The sequence below is a fragment of the Schistocerca piceifrons genome, chromosome X, assembly GCF_021461385.2.
Source record: "Schistocerca piceifrons isolate TAMUIC-IGC-003096 chromosome X, iqSchPice1.1, whole genome shotgun sequence".
Classification (NCBI taxonomy): Eukaryota; Metazoa; Arthropoda; class Insecta; order Orthoptera; family Acrididae; genus Schistocerca; species Schistocerca piceifrons.
In genome coordinates, this window is record NC_060149.1 from 316,391,857 (window position 1) to 316,405,840 (window position 13,984).

Consider the following 13,984-nt stretch of genomic DNA (forward strand, 5'->3'; position numbering starts at 1 on the left):
AAAGATTTAGGTGCTCACTAGCTGCTAGTCAAAAGAACAGAACCTGCAGCATTGACTCACAGTGGGTGGGGGATGACGACTGCTGAGACATGCAGGAATGTCAACAAACATTCGTGGACTTGGTACCGTTCACACTTTGGTCTGCAAGCAAGGAAATGCACAATTCCATGTGGTTATCCAAATGGCTGACCACTCTGAGAAAAAACACCTGTCTACTTACCAACACTTTTGCCACCACTAGCAGACATGCAATGGACATCGCCAAATCACCCAAAGGATCAGTCTTCATGCCATGCATCCACAAATACTCATATCTATTACTTTGTTTCTGTAATTGGAATTACTCAAAGTATTTCTCAAAAAACTGAATGTGATTCCAACTAAATACGAGAAAAGAATCTTTGTAATCAGTCTCTGATGTATGCTTAGCCCATCTATAAAGACAGTAACTTTCTTTCCACATTGTAATAGTGTCTGAATTGCCTTTTGTAATGTAAAATAATTTAATATTGTGTAATTTGTAAGGCTGAATATCCAACATTCCACTAAAAGCGTCATCGCCAAAATGCATCTCCTTTCAAATAAATATTACTAGCCCTTGTTGAATTGGATGCCCCACCTTATTTTTTTATTCATCCTTACTGCCCATCCTTGCACAATACACTTCCGTGTATATGAGCAAATTGTCATCAACATGGCCACTTAAATTCCTTGGCCAAAATTACTTTATATACTTTATCACTGTACCCATGGAACCAACGTTTAATACAATACAGTATAAATATACAAAAATCTCTTTCTTGCTAGAAAGTACTATGTCAGTTAACAAGGACTTACCAATATAAGTGTCATCATCAAAACATAATTGCAGCTTCTTTACTCTATTATACCGAGCAATGTGGTGCAGTGGTTAGCATACTGGAGTAGAATTCGGAAGGACGATGGTTGAAGTCCTCATGCGGCCATCCCGATATAGGTTATCTGCGATTTCCATAAAATGCTTCACGCAAATGCCGGGATGGTTCCTTTGAAAGGGCATGGCTGACTTCCTTCCCCACCCTTACCTAATCTGAGGGATTGATGACCTTGCTGTTTGGTCCTCTCCCCCAAACCAACCAACTGTATTATAAACCACAAAACAGGCCTTAAAAAGAGTGCAGACAAATAAATAATAATAGAAATAAAAATAATACTGCTAAAATCTCCTGATGAAGATATATGAATCTGCCAAGATGAAGCATGGCAGGAAGTTGTACAAGAGGATGTTTTTGCCCCATAGTTTGCACAGCTCATTTTGCATGGGACACTGTCACACATTTTGCTTCCTTGGGTTCTAACATTTTGTGTCATCCCACGTATTCTATTGACATGGCACTCAGTGACTTCTCCCTCTTTCCTTGGGTGAAGAAATCAGTGTGTGGCAGAATTTCCAGAATGATAACAAGGTGACTTTAGAAGTGGAGTGTTCCCTGCACAATCAAAATAAAGAATTCTGTAACCAATGTCTCTGCCTAGCCATCCATCATTTGGAAAAGTGTCACATAGGCAGCGTGAGTATGTAGATAATAACTAACACCATCACTAAGTTTCATGGCTGCAACTTTGTTCATTGAAATGAGAACTGAAACCTCTGTTACCAATCAATGCTCAAACAGCACTGGTACCATAACTAAACCTGTGCAATATTCTGTGAGTAAAACATATTTTGTGGCTATTAACTTTGTTCTTCTTTCAAAGGAGAACTTTGATGAATATCTATACATATCCATTCCATAAAGCTAAAAGGATTTTCAGGTTATGCGTCAGTAGATTTACATAATAAATTTTCAGAACACAAAAATAATAAGCAATTGGCTTTATTTTAAGCGATTCTTTTTATTTGTGTAAATCATTAAGTGGTCTGACACAATAAAGCATAACATTAATATGTCTGAAGACTATGTTTATGCCATGATTCTTGTGTTAGAGCAATCCTCCAAATGCAAAATCCAATTTCTTCCATTTAAAACAACATGTACATTGTCTGCATTGTGAAATAATAAAATATGAGATGTGATATTAATGAGTCAGTGAAATTGGAAGTTACATAATGGAGAAATTAACAATGACATTATTAACTCTCAAATTACCATAAGTAGTAGGAAAAGTATTTTCACATTTACATGTATGAGAATATCTTACTCTATAAATAATTCAGAAGCAGTTTTCATGACACAAATAGACAGCCTTGCATTTCATATCTTATAATAAGCTCACAAATGAGCATGTACATTTTCATATTCCCAAGCAATGTCTAAGTTAACATTATCTTCATATCATGAAAGATCTGTCATTACAGAATTCCTACCAATACATACTCACATACACTTTTGCAACTACAATTACTCATTCAAGATTGAGCATTTTACCATAATAGTTTCAGTATTTCCATATTCTGATATAATACCTTAAGCTCATCCCAGCAAATGAAATTAATTTATCATCATCAGTCAACCATTATAAGACAATTTATAAACTTAACAAAATGCTGTGAATCAGACATACATATTTTGTTTAAAGATAGTGATAGCTTACAGCACAGTTGAAAGTAAAATATTGTCAAATTCCATCAAGTTTAGTTAAAGTCTAACTTAAGGTGAACATATAAGTAATTTACAGTAATGTGAAGCACTCTTTTACAGCATACAATACATTTTGGAAAAGCAAACAACTAGCTTTCTGAAGAGGATTGTGTGACACTGCATCATAACTGGAACTAGTCTCAGGTGACATGAAATACCATTTTGAAGGGTATTTGAGTATAATTCTTCACAAAACTATGAAGCATAAGAAAATGAAAATGAATACGAAATGTGAAGTTACATAAAAAAAAAGACCCAACGGCATAGTTTTACTAATAGAATCACTGTAAAAGTTTGGCATCCATAATTTCCTTTCACTTCATCACATAGAGATCACTGTGAATGCCAGATTAATATACCAGAAACTGAGGGTAATGTAACTTCATCTGTAGTCAGAAAAACCAAATAGGAATTTGAAAGGGTTCAAATTCAAATGAATATGTCCAAGAAGAGCTCTGCAATAAAACATGTTTTGTGGCAGTACTTTACTATGAGATTAAAATTCCTAGAATAACATGCTTGCAAGCACACCAATTTGACAGAGTTGCTAAATGTACAAATAATAGTCAAAAGTAGCCACTGCAGTGGATTTAGTTATTAGGACAGGTATAGCCACTAACAAGAAAATATGATTTCCTTGGAACTACTCTGGATGCCAAAGCTATGAGGTTGATAATTCACAATGGTAACAGATACAAATAGATATTTTAATGCAATGCATAATGTAATCTGTACAGATGGTTCTCTGACAGCTTTGGTACTGCATTCTAGTATGCAGTTTGAAAGTAAATATTTTGTAACTAAAGGCATTACAATGAGAGGAGCTGAATGAAGAAACTGCCTTACTATTAGGCAGTGTGTCAGAATTCAAAACTTGTGGAACTGTCATTGCATTATTATGTAAACTGTTAATTGACATTTCTCATAATATCAATGTTACAGGGTAAATAGCAACTAAGTGTAAAAATGATTAAAGTAAACATTTTCTTATCGCTGTAGGACTGTTTCAGGTTTTTAAAGTTTTTTCCCTTTTTACAGCTGTATATTTGAGTCAAATTTGGTTTTAGTGAATTATTTCTGGTATTGCGTGCTATAAATCTAAGCTTTAGCCCACTCAAGGCCATATGAGATTATCCAGCTCATTTCACAAGGTTAATACTGTGCTGTTACAGGGTGGTGTTTGTTACTAGCACTCTCAACATGCTAGCAAAGGTACCTAGCTCACACATTGTAACTTCAAGAGTTAGTTGATTCCAAATAGCTGCTGACATGTAGGCCCTACATGTCAAGGCCAAATCTAAAGTAAAATCAAAAAGCACCATGATCAACATATCATTTCAGAAACTATTCTGAAAAACAGGCTAAAAAGGGAAATTGGGCTTCAGAAATATTCAAGTATTATTAAGGATTTAATTGAGACTACCAGAAAAATACAGTTCCAGATGAACTGCATGTTTATTTCATTGCATTCCTTGTCTCATATAAATAGAACTGATGATATTTAGTGCATCATTAACTTAAAGGCCATTGTAATCTGTGATTGCACTCAGTAAAAAGTCTGTATAGAAGAACATTCTCAGATGAATGATGAGGGTTATATTCGAAAATAAACAACTTAAGCCAGCTGTATCAGAGACTTATAGCATATGCATAAATCTTCCACTCTATAAGCAAATGAACTCTGTTGAGTAACATATGAATCTTCCTGAGAAATTAAAACTGTGGGCAACATAAGGACTTGAAGGGCCTGTGTTTTGAGACTGTCTTCCATGTAGTTAACATTTGTTGGGAAGCTTCAACCTTGATTTTCATTGGTTAAGTTTTTACAAGTTTTTATTTATGTATGAAAAAGTGCACTGTATGGTAAAGTAACATTAAAAATATACATATGTAATTAATAGTTTGTGTAATTGGCATAACATGTTTTATCAGTTTTGGTCCCTTGTTATGAACCAGTGATTTATTTCTGATGTAGCATAGAGTACTTAATTTATTGTCATGATTATTGAATGACTTGAAATTAGTAGTGGTAAGCCTGGCATTTCCAATCCTTTCTTAATATACTGTACCTACCAGAAGGTAGAAATTTAATATGTAATTACTAAATTTTTTTAAAAATTTTGTTCAATAACTGAGTTCTTAGAAGAAGGGGGAAAAACGTCCTAGAGATGGTAAAATGTATGAATGTTACTGAAGTATAAACATTACTCCACAAAACTGAAGCAAGTAAGTCTTCATAAAAGGAACTATAAAAGCAACATGCAAAGAAAGACAATGTGATTTATCAGGATTACAAACACATCACATAAGAATAGACTCACACTGAAAACATCACAACACGTTTAAGATAGTAAGAAGAAAAATCTTGCAGAGTCTAAATTTCAGCCATGTTTGTATTGTCACAGCCTTATGATAACTTCCATCCATCACATAGATTATCTTTTCCTTCATCAAAATAAATAACAACATATTGTCTTCATTTAGTGAGTTCCGTGTCTCAGATGTTCAGCGTGAGTGGCCTTGGTCCCATAGGAATTCACACACATTTGAACATTTTTTCTGAGTGGCCTTCAAGATGTCTTATAACGAGGGGTGATACCAAGTGTGCACTGTCCATCTGCTCTATTTCAATAATATTGTTTTTGAGATAACTTTGCAATATGAAAAATATCACAGTACAGATAAATGGCACATTACTTTTTCATCATCACAGAGCAAAGCCCAATATATTTCACATAATTAAAAAACTGAGTTTATTGTTTGTCTTGGTGAAACATCGTAATTATTACACATGAAGACACATTTTAAAAAGGACTTCAAACTTGAAACTTCAGTTGTGTAAAATAAACAGTTGTGAAACTTAGGCAGAAAGTGTATTCTTGTGTAATAATTAAACATTTTTTTGATTTTGTCTCAGTATGTAAAAAACTATTCTCACTCAAGTATTTGCATAGTGAATGTTTTTTTTTTAATTTGGATCTTCAGTAGTTAACAAAACCTGGGAATATTTGAAAGCTGATATGGCTTTTTTCATCCGTGTTATTGGAAAATTTATGCAGTTTTCATTAGGCTTACAAGTCAGTCACTTTCAGTGCACATTAATTGTCAATGAATTACATTTTCCTGACAGTTCTTCTGCTAATTATGAACTGGTGACTGACTGATTGACTAACTGATGGTCTGTCTGTGTTTCCTTGGGCCTTCATCTTGAAGGTGATATTGCTGGACATACAGTGTACTGTGATTTAAAAACTGTGAAAAAAACTTTTTCGGTGATGATGTCTCTGTCTAACATACTTGAGAAACAAGAGCACATTAGAGGAGAAGCACAATTACTGAGACAAAAATCAGTGAACAGGTGAAAATACTAGTGCCGCTCTTTTCATTGATTAAAATGTATTTTACATCATCCCTAATGTCTTCACTTTCAAGCTGTAGAAGAGTTTTCGGCTCAGCATTGTAAAATGAATTCATCTTCTTGGGTGGTGTCTTTGTGTCATTTTTCACCTTAAATTCTGGGACTGGAGCTTGAGCTGTAAAAAAATAAAAAAAAAAAAAAAAAAAACAAATTAAATGAGTTATGTGACAAGTTTTCAGCATGACAGGTTAGTCCTGACAACATTAAGAAATGCATTGGAAATGAGAACCAATCAGCTGATGAGATTTTATATACTGCTTGTAGCAGATTATTATTTGAGATAAAAAAACACTAATCAATCTATATCTATTACTAAATATTAGTTGTCTAAGGAAATAATCCAGGAGAAATTAGTATATTTTGTTTTGTAATACACAGCATGTTTTAAAAGATGGTTAAATAATACAGAACTGCAATGGGAAAATTAAAATTTGTGAACCATACCCAGTACCACCACTGCATATTTTGCTCCCATGGGGTAATGGATTAGATTAGATTATATTCAGTTTTAATTCCATAGACCCAAAAATAAATTGATTCTCATGGGTGTGGAACATGTCAGAAAGTATAACACAACATTACAACAAACTGGAACTGCTAATATTTATGAATTAATACACTGTCAGAATGAAACACTGTTGTGCACTTTTAATAAATTTATCATACACAAAATACCTAACCTTGACCATTGTGACTGAGTGCTGTCAAAATTGAAATCTAGCAGACATTTTTACTTAAGCTGGTCTAACAGTCCCTTTTTTTAAAAAGAGTAGAAGGAGTTGCCTGTCAAAAAGTCTTTCAAACTATATGTAATCTGTGACTTATCTGATACCACGTTTTTAATGGTTGCGGGCAATTTATTGAAAAAGCGTGTTCCTGAATATTGGACCTCTTTTTGGACCAAGGTAAGTGGTTTCAGGTCTTCATGTTGATTGTTCTTATTCCTACTATTGATACTATGTATTGAGCTATTGGTTGAAAACAAAGATATATTACTTGCACTAAATTTCATTAACAAATAAATATATTGAAAAGCAGTGGTTAGAATACAAAGTTCTTTGAACAGATTTTTACATGATGTTCTTGAATTTACACCACTAATTATTCTTATTACATGCTTTTGCACACTAAAAACGTTTACTCGGTTTGATGAGTTACCCCAGAAAATGATCCCATATGACATAACATAATGAATGTAAGCAAAGTATGCAAGTTTTTTTTATATTTATATCTCCTACATCAGACATCATTCTCACTACAAATACAGACTTGTTTAGGCACTGCAGCAGTTCTGTGGTATGGCCTTCCCACCTGAATTTATTATAGAGTTGCTATACCATAAATTTAACACTGTCAACCTCTTTCATCTGTACGTCTTCATATGTTATACACATGCAAGAAGGAAATATCTTATAGGTTCTGAACTGCATACAGCAGGTCTTTTCAAAGTTTAATGACAGTGAATTAGCTTTAAACCATTTATTAAGGTCAGTGAAAATTTGATTAGCAGTTATTTCTAAATCTGTACTTGACTTGCTGTTTATTGCAATGTTTGTAGCATCTGCAAAAGAAGCAAACTTAGCATCTGGCAATGTAATGGACAAGAAGTCATTAATGTTCACAATGTGATGGATTGTGTGTAAGAGCTCAGAAGCAAGAAGCAAAACGATATACAGAAGGAATTCATCTTTTTGATTGACAACCACTGATATCCTACATTGGCACATTCACTTTTAGACTTGCATGGATTTATACACCTGATTAAATAAACAGTACACTGTTTCTTCATTTTGGAGCTCAAACAGACAATGTGCAAGGGGTTAAAATGTAAAACATCTGCTGAGGTACATGGTTTCCTTCCTTTAAAATTATAATGACATAAAAGATATCTGGCCACATGTCACAGAACAACAATGCAGAGTTTCTTTTAGCTATCTGTTCATGATTCATAAGTTCTACATCTACATTTATACTCCGCAAGCCACCCAGTGGAGTGTGGCAGAGGGCACATTATGCGCCACTGTCATTACCTCCCTTTCCTGTTCCACTTGCATATTGTTCGAGGGAAGAACGACTGCCGGAAAGTTAAATGATAATCGTTTACTTCTAAATAGGATTACATCTATAATCATTTACTTATAAATAGAAATACTTCTCAAAACATCTTCTGTCACCACACATTTGTTGAACAAAACAGTGACACAATGAATGACTTTATCTGACCTGTATGTAGATTTACAAAAAGGACAAATTTTCAGGTAATAGTATTCTGTTCTCTAGTATTGCTTGTTGTCTTCTTCACTGCATAAACACCTTTACTTTTATAAACGAGTCCAGAACATGAGAACTGCCTCCCTAACATCATCATGTGGCTCATTAAAAGCATTTATGTACCCAAAAAATATAATAGGTTTGTAAATAAATTAGAATATCTTGACTTCAAGAGGTACAATGTGTTTACTAAGATTACAAATTTATGTAGTGCCTTGTAACAGCTGCATTGTGAGTTGCACATACAAAATGGACAAGGATTTTGTATACAGATGATAATCTTTCAAGTGTATTATATTCAATAATGTAAATGGAGTTAAAAACATTAGAAATTTTAATAATGAAACATGATAGAACTAAAAAAATATTCAACGAAACTAATTAGTGCGTTAGGACAATATAAGGATAAAGAAAAAATGCTACAGACTGACTCATTAATAGCTCATAGCATAATATTTGACATTGAAGTCAGAAGGAGGGCAGTTATATACAAAAATACCATGCAGTTACCAATGACTCCATACCTATTTAAATTATACCAATAACTCTAAAATTCTTATGCTAATTAACTGAAGAAAGACAATTTTTAAATGTGTAGGCAAATAAGAATATTTAAGGTTATGTTCACAGTTTTGTGTACAGTACCTTATTTTGTGTTTTTAAAATAGACAGGAACTCCTATGGTATAAAGAACACAGTCTCCTTTACACAGTATTTTTTTATTTATTTCACTTTGCAATAGAGACTGTGTAAGATACAGTACAAAGAAATAACTGAGTAGCTGCTAACATCTTCTGCATTCTGATGACAGTGATTCTGAAAATGCTGTATTGTTTGAGGCCATTATAAATTGAGTACAAACACTGTTGGGCAAGAAAGGAGATTCAAATTGATCAAGAGCTTCTTAAATATATCATCCTGCCATTTACTTGAAATGAATAAGGAAAAACATCTCTCCAGGATCACGTGACAGGAATTTGAACTGCATTGTTCCCAAATAAAAGCCCAGTGTCATTACCACTGTGCCATTTCACTCAAAAATGCCATATCCAATTATTAGCTATTTCCTCATTTCTGTATTAACAACAAATGATACTAATACTACTGGTTCTCAACATAATACTGCCGTACCAAGTGGCTACTATTAGGCACACAGTGTGTGACAATGAAGATCATTGCAGGATTCCAGCCATTTTATCTGTGATGATTTATGCAGTGAGTTTATACTCTCTCCATAGGCGTGTTGGTTTCTCTGATCTGATTTATTTTTGGATCACAAATTTATGCCACATGATCTGTGAGTTCAATTCCTATGCCTTTCTCAGTACATAGGCTGGAAATTAACTCTGTTATGGTCTTTGAAAGTATACTGATGCAGAGTACTGTGATTAAATTTCTTTTATTGGATGTTAGTGCCTAGTTTCTGATCTGTAAACATCGAAAGTCATAGTATTTTACTAACTCAGTTTATTCCGAAATTAGTGACTTGCATGCACCTACTGTGCCATTTCATCAGACTTCAACATATCCTGTTACAAATACTGAAGATTAACTCAGCATCTTAATGTGCAGTCAGTAATTTAAGCAACCATCTCTCGATCTGATTGCAGAAAATCATTATGTTCTATGTAAATCTCAGACAATATCTTACACTGTTTGCCTGACCTCTGAAAAATGTATCCTCTGAGAATCTAGAAAATACTAAACATAATACACAAATCAAAAAAAGTTTTGCATCATCTCAGTTCTGAGAGTTCCAGACCCTGTACAGAATATTGGAATAGAGATCAACATAAACATCATTTCCACCCTTTTTATTGCTCATGAAGACCACACACTGCATGTTGTACCACCATACAGCAAGGCCTTCATTGGTGGTGGTCCAGATTTTCCCCAGAGTGGTTGGTGGGTCACGTCACCCATAAACAGCCCTTTTTGATATACTCCAGGCATGTTGGATAGGGTTCATGTCTGGAAAACATGCTGGCCACTCTAGTTGAGCAATGTCATTATCCTGAAGGAATCCATTCACAAGATGTGCATGATGGGGATGCGAATTGTCATCCATGAAGATGAATGCCTCGCCAATATGCTGCCGATGTGGTTGCACTATCAGTCAGAGGATGGCATTCACATATCATACAGCCCTTACATCGCCTTCCATGACCACCAGTGGCGTACATCGGCCCCACATAATGCCACCCCAAAACAGCAGGGATCCTCCACCTTGCTGCACTCACTGGAAAGTGTGTCTAAGGTGTTCAGCCTGACTGGGTTGCCTCCAAACATGTCTCCAATGATTGTGTGGCTGAGGGCATATGTGACACTCATGGGTGAAGATAACATGATACCAATACTGAGCGGTCCATTCAGCAAGTTGTTGTGCTCATTTGTACTGCGCTGCATGGTGTCATGATTGCAAAGGTGGACCTTGTCAGCCGGCCGGTGTGCCCGAATGGTTCTAGGCACTTCAGTCTGGAACCGCGCGACCGCTTTGGTCACAGGTTCGAATCCTGCCTTGGGCATGGATGTGTGTGATGTCTTTAGGATAGTTAGGTTTAAGTAGTTCTAAGTTCTAGGGGACTGATGACCTCAGATGTTAAGTCCCATAGTGCTCAGAGCCATTTGAACCTTTTTTTTGGACCTTGTCATGGATGTTGGGAGTGGAGATGTACATCATGTAGTCTACTGTGCACAGTTTGAGTCATAACACAATGTCCTGTGGCTGCACAAAAAGCATTATTCAACATGGTGGTGTTGCTGTCAGGATTACTCTGAGCCATAATCCATAACTAGCAGCCTGAGCGAGGCATGCTCTTTGTATCTCTTCCATGTCCAAACAACATGGCTTTGGCTCACTCCAAAATGCCTGGACACTTCCTTTGCTGAGAGCCCTTCCTGGCACAAAGTAACAATGTGGACATAATCAAACCGCGGTATTGACTGTCTAGGCATGGTTGAACTCAGACAACAAGAGCTGTGTACCTCCTTCCTGGTGGAATGACTGGAACTGATTGGCTATCAGACCCCCCTCTGTCTTATAGGCGCTGCTCATGCATAGCTGTTTACATCTTTGGATGGGTTTAGTGATGTCTCTGAACAGTCAAAGGAACTGTGTCTGTGATGTAATATCCACAGTCAAAGCCCATCTTCAGGAGTTCTGGGAACTGTGGTGATGCAAAAATTTTTTAAATGTGGGTATAAGCACCTACTATGACTTCATACTACATCATTGTGTATGTACAGCAGAGATGGAATGCTTGGCAGACCAGAGAAATACTACTTTATGGCCTTCAAAGTCACCAGATCTGGTGAACTTCTTTCTTTGAGCTGCACTCAAAACATTGTATTTGTTAGTCGTTCATGAATCCTCATTATAAATGGGTTGCTTAAACATCATTCACAGTGCAGGAATTCCAACTAGCACCCAGGATTTTTCATAGTATGTCTCTGCAGTGAAATACATGGGAGGGGATTTTGAATATATTCCATAAATGATTTAGTGTAAAACTCATGAATTATCAAAACATACATGTCCTTACAGAGGCTTTTATACCATACAATGAAAATTTACACCTTTACTTGAGATTTGTATATAACAGAAGTCTAAGAATAAATCTTAAGATAGTACATGCTAATCATGAAATCACAATGAAATTTTTTTGTCTTTATCATTGTAAAATCTACAGAGTGGACTAACATACATAGACTAAAGTCCAAATGCTTCTCTTTTTGTATGCTACATCAATAGCAATGAACAGATATAGCCATAAAGTATTTTAAAACTATATCTTCATTCTAAGTGTTCTCTATCAAGTTTTGAAACCAGTGTGAAACAGTTCTGAAGCATGCTGATAGTTGAATTTAATGTTGTAAATGAAATTACATTACTGGAGCTGTATAAAAGTTGAATAATTGTTGTCATATTTTCAAATAATTATTTATATAAATAAATAAATATTTTTTTATAAAGAGCTGCTTTTAGGTCATGTAAGGAAATCATGACTTATGAGGGAAAAATTCTGGTTTCATAAATATAGTCACATATTTATTTTATTTATGTATAATCAGGACTGAACTAGATTATGTGTATAACAAATCACAGTTCTTTCATGTGATCATACAATAGATTGATATGCAGTGACTATTAACTGTCAGTTAATGTGTAAAATATTAATGCTGAAAGTCTTGTCTGTACGACAGGGACAATTGTTGTAACCTGTGATGAAGCTGCTTTTTAGGCTTGGTCTTATACAATATTCAGCCTTATATGAATAACTGGCTCATTACAGTGCATGTAATCTTCTTTAGCTCTTAGTGAAACCTTTATACCTTAGATTAGTATTATATTTTAGAGCATGAGAACAGATGTACAATTTCAATATTGTACATTTGGAGAAGCCTCAGTATTACCTTTGTCAGCAACGTCCTCTTCTTCATAATCAACTTTAATGAATGTTGTCATTGTTATTTCAAATACTTTGTTTGGATCAGGTGCCATAGTAGGCACTTCTCGTTTCCTTCGTCCATACCCTATTTGACCGTTGCTACATTCCACCTGTAATGAAGATATGACAGAATTTCACAAAATGAAGTGAAATAAATGTGCAACTACAAATATTAAAATTTGAGTTATTGCAAGATTTAATATGAAATAAACAATTTTCAAGCATAATGCACAAACGTTTGAAGGAAAAAGTGATACATGAACTTATATTACATTTCAGGTGCATGTGTTGTTGTGGTCTTCAATCCAAAGTCTGGTTTGATGCAACTCTCCATGCTACCCTATCCTGTGCAAACATCTTCATTCCTGACAAACTACTGCAACCCACATCAATTTAAACTTGCTTATTGTACTCTTCTCTTGGTCTTCCTCTACAACTGTCACCCTCCACACTTCCCTCCAGTGTTAGATTCACTGTTCTTTGATAGCTCACACTGTGTCCTAGCAACAGATTTCTTCTTCTTGTCACTTTATGACACAAATTTCTTTTCTCCTGAATTCTGTTCAGTACCACCTCATTAGTAATGTGATCTACCCATCTAATCTTCTGCATCCTTCTGTAGCACCACATTTCAAAAGCTCTTTTTCTTTCCTTTACTGACCTGCTTATCATCAACATTATGCTTTGATACAAGACTACACTTTGGACAAATCCCCTCAGAAAAGACCTCCAACCACTTAAATTTGCATTCAATCATAACAAATCTCTCTTCTTCAGGAATGTTTTTCTTGTGAGTTCACCAGTGTCACTTATTTTATTGCTTAAGTAGCAAAACTCACCCACTACTTTTAGTGTCTCATTTCCTGATTAATTCCCTCAGCACTTCCTGATTTAATTTGACTATTTTCTGTTACACTTGTTTTGCTTTGTTTATGTTTATCTGATATCCTCATTTCACGATACTGTCCATTCTGCTTGACTGCACTTCCAAGCCATTTAAATTTTTATTTCTTCTCATGAATTTTGATTCCTTTTCTAAACTTTTCTTTGTCTTCCTTTACTAGTGTTTCAATGTGCAGATTGAATGACTTCGGGCTACAATTCAGTTTCACTACTTTCTCTACTACTGTTCCCTTTTCATGCCCTTATCTAAATGCTGTCTGGTTTCCATACCAGTTGTAAATAACCATTTGCTTCCTGTATTTCACACCTACTAAATTCAAAAT

The 13,984-nt window shown here is 35.0% G+C and overlaps 1 protein-coding gene across 1 annotated transcript in view; it reads right to left on the reverse strand.

Moving 5' to 3' along the window:
• Positions 1 to 1,840: 1,840 nt before the first annotated feature.
• Positions 1,841 to 13,984, reverse strand: part of LOC124721196 — a 136,882-nt gene continuing 124,738 nt past the window's right edge. The window contains exons 7-8 of the mRNA XM_047246040.1: positions 12,724 to 12,868; positions 1,841 to 6,154 (exon numbers count right to left, since the gene is read on the reverse strand). Coding sequence (XP_047101996.1) covers positions 5,937 to 6,154; positions 12,724 to 12,868 — 363 coding nt within the window. The 3' untranslated portion in view covers positions 1,841 to 5,936. The remainder of the gene's footprint in view (positions 6,155 to 12,723; positions 12,869 to 13,984) is intronic.